General features: G+C 38.0%; 1 protein-coding gene across 1 annotated transcript in view; it reads right to left on the bottom strand.

The window, feature by feature from the left end:
- Nucleotides 1-802: 802 nt before the first annotated feature.
- EIF3H (eukaryotic translation initiation factor 3 subunit H) overlaps nucleotides 803-8,130 on the bottom strand; it is a 115,228-nt gene continuing 107,900 nt past the window's right edge. The window contains exons 7-8 of the mRNA XM_069081187.1: nucleotides 2,669-2,801; nucleotides 803-1,098 (exon numbers count right to left, since the gene is read on the bottom strand). Of these exons, the coding sequence (XP_068937288.1) occupies nucleotides 1,001-1,098; nucleotides 2,669-2,801 (231 nt within the window). The 3' untranslated portion in view covers nucleotides 803-1,000. The remainder of the gene's footprint in view (nucleotides 1,099-2,668; nucleotides 2,802-8,130) is intronic.

Below are 8,130 nucleotides of genomic sequence, written 5' to 3'. Positions count from 1 at the left end.
ACTAGACAATGTTTTGAAATTTCATTTTTATAGTTTTTCTAAACAAAGTACAATGTAAAGAATGCTTGATTTGGAGTCTAAAAGACTAGCCAATTCTACTTGTGTGACTTTGGCCCAGTTTCCTGGACCTATGATCCTGTGATAATCCCTTGTTATTCAAAAACATTGAAATCTTTTACTACAAAGGTACACATTTACTACTATAGGCTTTTCTCAGTATAGTATAGAGTATAAACTAATTTCTGAGGTATAATAATCTGACCTTAAAAGGAAAAAAATATTTAAAGGCACATGTAGAAGTTTGGTAAAATTGCTACCATTTTGGTAAAATAACTACCATTACCTTCATTTTGGGGTTGATATGTTGGGGTGCCTATCAGTTATGCACTATATAACAATTACAAGTCCACTATCCCCAAAAGGTCAGAAAATACAGCACTGAACATTTACTTCACTATCTATGAGCTCTTGAAATTCCTGTAAGGCACAGACTTTGTGGACATGGTGGTATATAATTTCACAAGCTTTCATTGGTGACCAACCAACAACCTTAAGGTTCACTGAATTAGAATTCAATTGGGGGGTTAGGAGGTTTGGGGTTGAGGAGCCTCACCATGATTACAGAACAAACCTTTTTTGTCCAAAGCCAGAACAGTGGACTAGTAGCAATTAAATGTGAACTCAGGTTTTGAACCCAGATAACCAGGGGAAAATCTACTCAGTATTTTCTGTGCATGCATGTAAGACAAAGAGAGCAACTCAGTCGCAGATCAAACTAAGTACCAAATTAGAAAACATTAAGAAATTTTAAAAACAAACTTTATTTTTTCATAAGAACAATTTTACTGCCAAAGTGAGTCAATGATATCAAATGAGCACTGTCATTTTCATTAAGAAAATTCTATTTCTTGGAAGAGCTGTTAGCAGGTGATCTCAGAGTATGTATCAGCACCTTGTCTGGAAACAACTTATCAAACCAGAAGTCATGGGTTTCCTCTTTCTAGCTGTTGTATTCTTGGAGCGCCTGAGCCATGAAGAGTTTGCCCAAGTTCTGTGCAGTGAACTCTTTGATGTTCTGGCAGTAAGTGTTAATTTGGCCTATCAATGAAGGAGAGAAATAAGTGCCATGAGCTGTATGAAGTGAAGGAAATATACACCTACTACAGTAAGAAAATTAGACTGAAAGAACCAGTTTTATCAGTTATGATGCTTATAACAAAATATTCTATTTTTTAAAAACGGAACAAAAGAATATTAGAGTCACAGAATTTGAGTTAGAAAGGACCTTGCCAACCAGCTAGTTCAAATAATACACTAAAAGAATCCCCAAGATCACATATTCAACTATCTCGCTTCTGCTTGAAAACCTCCAAGAGTTAAGATAATGACACTTCTAAAAGTAGTCATCATCCTGCTCTACTTTTTAAAAAATTCTTAACTGTTGTTTCTGACATCAAGGATAAATATAAGACTTCTTTTAAAAACAAATTCAAATTATAGTTAAAATACTTCCACTATATAGTGTTACCAAAGGAAAGGGAAAATACTGCTAAGAAAGTTGTTACAACGAGTAAACTTTAGTATCATCAATCAAAGTTTGCTGACTATTCAAGAATATGATTGGGACTGATCTAAACCTAATGAACAAATGGCACTTACCCATTCTGGTCCAAGTATTGGCTTACTAGGACTTCACATAAATATAAAGAGCCCATGACAAAAATTTCAGTCTTAAGTATATAATTCCACAGTTTATTTTGATTTTAGAATTCACTAGAAACACTGTATGTATCTAAATCACATGGTAATCAATTTTGGGATTTATACTCAATTTTTGAGCTATTATATACAAGATTATTTTATGACATTTGTATCTTTTACAGACTATGAAATACAGTGCTATGTTCTTTGAATTGAAACTCTGAAAGTACTTTCTGTGAGCACTATGAATTTCCCACAGATAAAAGATAAACTGACTCAAATGACATCCTAATCACATTTTTATGAATTTATTATAACGAAGTAAAAAAAAGTGACTTATTTTACATTAACATATTCATAGATCAAGTTTATATCCCATTATTTAAAGGTTGAAAGAGTTAAGTGTCTTAAAGGCAAACCAATCAAGAATATTATTCTCTGGCCCAAATTTAAGTCCACATTAAGAGAATGGTACTTATTGCCACATGTTTGAAAGGAAAAAAAGTATAAACATGTTTCTTATTAGAGTATAATTGTTTTCTTACTAAATTTGAAAGAGGCCTCACAAAAAACCATGAAACTGTAAAGAATCTACAAATGCAATGCTGCCTTATTTAAAATGTTTAAGTTTAGATGTATTCTGAGAAAGGATTGCTGAAAGGATTGATATGTATGGCTCAAATAAAACCACTTCACCTTAAAAGAATTCTGGGACTCCAGAGAGAGCAATAACTTGACTCACTATTATTATTTTTTTTTAAAAGACCCATAAAACTGTTATTTATCCAGTGTTAAAGCATTAGTACACTGGAAGGTAATTCATTACCACATATCCTTCTTACTTTTGATTTCTCTCCCAAACAATTTATGGTTTTTTCCCCCTTTCCCTATTTTCCTTTTCTTATATTTTCTATAAACAGAGGTGAGAGGAACTGCAAACTGGTTGACACTAGGAAAGGGATAATACCTGCAATCAGGAGTGAATCCATCCTAGCAGGAGGCTGAGGAGGTTTGAAGAGCTTGGACATGTCCTCTTCAGGTAGAGGAGGCTCTCCTCTGCTCTGGCGCTGCAGATTCTCCTGCTGACGGCGTTGCTGATACTGGAAGTGAGAGGAAAACCAAGTTTTCATTATCAGTCACATTACCTACTACCTTGAGGAAAAATGATCTCCATGATTTATGCAATAGGCAACAACTCTAAGGCTTTGGATTCCCTGCCCCCATAACTTACCACTCCCTCCCCCACTTTCTTAATCATTTTAAGGCTTCAATTCTAATCCTAGTTCTATACTGACTACATGACCATGGTAAAATTGTAAAAACATGAAGAAAAATGTCCCTTCACCTGAGAGGTCTTCCTGAAAAGCTGAAAATTATTTTAAAAAATTATTTGTCAGTATGAAGTACAGCATAAAAACTAAATCATTTTAACAGAAAAAGACAGTAATAGCATTGGGTCAAAAGGACATGTTTTTGTGTTAGACTACATGATCTCTAAGACCTTTCTGGTCATAAAGAGTCTGAGTTATGACTAGTTAAAAAAAGCAGAAAAATTTATGCCCAAAATAAAAAATGAAGGAAAAAACCCTCCATATTATCATATTATCTAGTAATTTTTGTTTCAGATTTTTTAACAGAGGCAAGAGGCTTGATTTTGAAATGGGGCAAAATAGGGAAAAATGTTTGACGACTTCAGGCCTTAAGAACTACCTGAGATGTTACAACTATTCCCAAAGAACCAAAGAAATTGGATAGAAAACCATTTATCCTGGGTGAACTTAGATTTCCCTAAACTAAGTAAACATTGTTGTCTATAATTTTATGGTGATAACAAAAGGAAAATACAAGAATAGCCTAATTGCAAGACAGAAAATAACTTCTGAAAGACTGAAGATTACTTAAAACAATCAAGGGAAGAAAGGACAGTCCTTTAAATATCAGGTTATCGTCAATTCACAAAATCTGGAGCCATCTCAGCAATCTTTGATATTGCCCAAGAAGGAAAACCATCCACTGAAGTGTAAAGATGATTTGTTTTCTCAAAAGCTCTAAGCTCTGGAAGCAGCTATCAAACTGGCCACTAGGACTACAGAAAGGGTAGTAGTTATAGATACTGTAAGCTGTTTCAAAAAACAGCCTAAATTCAGACTCTCTTGTAATGAGGGTCCCAGCAAGCTAATGCATTTTTAAACACAACAATTCAAAAAGATTATTTACCAAAATATGGAAACACTGTAATCTCAATCTGTAGAAGAAATATACCAATAGAATCACAAATTCTTGAAGAAAAAATGGATAGCTATGACTAAAATCAGGTAGTACTCTGACATATATCAAAAACAAGAGGGTCAATTCCCTCAAGCACAAGTTGATGAAATCACATTACATTTCAGAAAGGAAAAGTAAGAGGTAAGAGAGCTTGGATGGAGCCAAGATGGCGGAGTAGACGACCTTCCCGCGGCTCCGGCTTCCACCCTCCCCAATCCATGTAAAAAGGGGACTCTAAACAAACTTTGGAGCTGCAGAACCAACAAAATGACATAGAGAAGCTAACCTCCTGCTGAGGACAGCCTGGCAGGCCGGCAGGAATCGGCCAGCACAGCGCTCTGGGAGCCGAGCCCAGCCCCACGCTGAGGCTTTAGCCCCAGGGCGGGCCTGACCAGCCACCAGCCAGAGGGACTCCAGATCAGCAGCAGCTGTGGCCGTTTCCAGATTTATCAATACATAGATGCGAAGGACAAGGTGAGAGGCCAGTGCAGTCTGGACTTTGGGACCCAGGAAGTGGGAGTGCATGGCTTTTACCCCCGGTGGGAGAAACCGCTGAGACGCCAGCACAGCCTGCCAGCACCACATGGCGGCTTCAGCTCCTGGCCTGCAGAGTGTAGGGGGACCAAGCACCAGTCTGAGGGGTCATTGCTCTTGCTTTAACCTGCTTGGATCTGGATTGCAGTCTAGGGTGGAGGTCCTGGGGTGTGTGTCCAGATTGCCAGAGCGTGTGGAGACCTCAGAGAGGGCACCCATCTAACACCTCCGGCAGCTGAGAAAACCCCAGCGTTTGGGACGAAAACTCCCTGTCTGGTGGCAGAGTCCTACTGTGGCAAAAAGCCCAAAAGTCAAATCATTGAGTGGCAAAATGAGCAGGCAAAGGAAACAAAGCAGACAGAAGATTCCAATATTACACTCCTATTTTGGGGATAAGAAGGAGCAAGGCATGGAACAGGAGGAAAACAGTGAAGTCAGAACTCCTGCACCAAAAGCTTCAAAGGAAAATACAAGCTGGTTACAGGCCATAGAGGACCTTAAGAAGCAGATAAGAGAAGTGGAGGAAAAATTGGGAAGAGAAATGAGAACAATGCAAGAAAATTATGAAATGAGAGTCAACAGCCTGACTGAAGAAAATAATACCTTAAAAAACAGACTGACTCAAATGGCAAAGGAGGCTCAAAAAGGCAATGAGGAGAAGAATGCCTTAAAAAGTCGAATTTGCCAGATGGAAAAAGAATCTCAAAAGCTCACTGAGGAGAATCATTACTTCAGAATTAGATTGGAGCAAATGGAAGCTAATGACTTTATGAGAAATCAAGATGCTGTTAAACAGATCCAAACAAATGAAAGAATAGAAGGCAATGTGAAATATCTCATGGGAAAAACCACTGACCTGGAAAATAGATCCAGGAGAGATAATTTAAAAATTATTGGACTGCCTGAGAGCCATGACCAAAGTAAGAGCCTGGAAAGCATCCTCCAGGAAGTTCTCAAAGAAAACTGCCCTGATGTTTTAGAACCAGAGGGCAAAATAGAGGTTGAAAGAATCCACCAATCACCTCCTGAAAAAGATCCCAAAAAGAAAACTCCTAGGAATATTATAGCCAGGTTCCAGAATTCCCAGATCAAGGAGAGAATATTACAAGCAGCCAGGAAGAAACAATTTGAATATTGTGGAAACACAATCAGGATAACCCAGGATCTGGCAGCTTCTACACTGAGGGATTGAAGGGCCCGGAATGTGATATTCTGGAGGTCAAGGGAGCTGGGATTAAAACCAAGAGTCACCTACCCAGCAAAACTGAGTATCATGTTTCAGGGGAAAATATGGTCATTCAGTGGAATACAGGACTTTCAAGCATTCTTGCTGAAAAAACCAGAGTTGAATAGAAAATTTGACATTCAGATACAAGAAGCAAGAGAAGCATGAGAAGGTAAACAGGGAAAAGAAATCATAAGGAACTTATCAAAGTTGAACTATTTTTTTTTTTTTAAGCAATCGGGGTTGAGTGGCTTGTTCAGGGTTGCATGGCCAGTTGTTGTTTCTGGGTGTGGTGCTGAGTGTCTGGGCCCGGATTTGATCCGGGTCGTCCCGGCACTGGAGCCGGTGCTCTTGCTCGCTGAGCCACCTGGCCAAAGTTGAAGTATTAACATTCCTACATGGAAAAACAATAATTGTAACCTATGAAAATTTTCTCAGTAGTTGAAGGGATTAGAAATATATATGTCTTTATATGAGGGTATGCGGGCATATGAATACATATGTGAATGAGTGTATATACGTTTACAGGTATACATAGATAGAGGGCACGGGACCAATTTAACAGGAAGGGATGATACTTAAAAGGTGAAATTAAGATGTGAGAGGAATATAATGAGAGGAGATGGGGAGACACAGAGTGGGGCAAATTATCTCATACAGAAGAGGCAAGGGAAAATGGTTACAATGGAGGGGAAGAATAGGAAGGCAAAAGGGAATAGGTCAACCTTAGTCCTATTGAATCTGGCTTGAGAAGGGAGAGAAATACACACTAAATAGGGGATCTCACCCTCCAGGAGAATAGGGGGGGGAAGGGGATGTGAGGGGGGATGATGGAAGGGAGGGCAGGCTGGGGGAGAAGGAAGTTGGAAGCACCCACTTTTGCAAAGGGACAGGATCAAAGTAGAGAATAGAACAAGTGGGAGGTGGGATAGGAGGGAGGGAAAAATAGTCAGTCTTTTACAATACATCTACTATGTTATTGTTTTGCATTAGCCACACATGTACAACCTATACTGAACTGCTTGTCCCCCCAGTGGGGGTGGGTGGCAGGGGGGGGGAAGGGAATGAATCTGGAATTGAAAGTTTTAAAATCAAATATTCAAATATTAAAAAAAAAAAAAGAAATGAGGAGCAGACAGACTTCAGAAAAACCTGGAAAGACGTATATGAACTGATGCTGAGTGAAGCGAGCAGAGCGAGGAGAACACTGTACACAGTAACAGTCACAATGTGAGATTACTAACTTTGATGGACTCCTCTCTTCTTAGCAATGCAAGGATCACACCTCCAAAAAACTCATGATGGAAAATGCCATCCACATCCAGAGAAAGAATTTTGGAGTCTGAATGCAAATAGAAGCATGCTATTTGCTCTCTTTTTTTTTTATTTTGTTTTGTTTCTTCTTTCTCATGGTTCTTCCCATTAGTTCTAATTCTTCTTTACAACATGACTAATGTAAAAATGTTTAATATGAATGTATAAGTGGAGCCTACATCAAATTGCTTACTGTCTTAGGGAGGGGGGAGGAGAGGGAGGAGGAGAAAATTTAGAACTCAAAAGCTTAGGGAAGTGAATGTTGAAAACTAAAAATAAATAAATAAATTTTTTAAAAGTGAAAAAAAAAAAAAAAGAGAGAGCTTGGATGCTCCTGATAAATGTGGTTAAAATCAAGCACCAAATGCTGAAGACACAGATTATTTATGAAAACTATATTCAAAGTTGACTTATAGAATTAGTAAGAAGATACAAGGAAATACATTAATAAACTCTTGGAACTTAAGAATTTGGACATATCCATTATATCCAAATCCAATTTCACTGCCTTCTTGACACTTCACAAGGATGTCCAGGAGAAAGGAAGATCAAATTCACCTTTCTTTTCTCCTACTTTGTCAGAAATTCTGGTAAAATGATTAAATTAAATTTACCTTTCAGTAAATGTACAGGAATAATTTAAATTAGGTACAGATTCAACAATATTCTGGCTAAGCATCACACCAACAAAGATGTCCATGTTAAAAACTATTTCACAGTTTTATAACTGTTCATTAAAAAGTATTATAGGTAAGATCTCCAACTTATATACTGCCCACCTAGAAATATAAGCTTTCCCTTCCAGGATTATTAGTAGAGATTTCCCCCCTTTCCTCTCATTCTCCCTGTGATCTGTGACCAACTCAGCTCCCCTGGGCCTCCTCCAAAATGTACCTTAAACCAGAGTCAATTTAGAGTAGAATGGACAGGAAAAGGTAAGGGAGAGAGTAGCCCTCCTATACTTCTGCTACCTTAACATTGCCACCACTATTGTTTACTCTCCCACCTCAATTATTCCATTCTCCCTTTACATAAAAGATTTTCACTGATATATTTTATTTCCGTGTAGCCTACATTTCCCCATATCC

The sequence above is a fragment of the Petaurus breviceps genome, unplaced genomic scaffold (genome assembly GCF_028583685.1).
Source record: "Petaurus breviceps papuanus isolate PSGF00001 unplaced genomic scaffold, PetGlider_PUasm1.0 98, whole genome shotgun sequence".
NCBI classification, from domain to species: Eukaryota; Metazoa; Chordata; class Mammalia; order Diprotodontia; family Petauridae; genus Petaurus; species Petaurus breviceps.
This window is presented reverse-complemented; position numbering and strand designations above follow the sequence as displayed.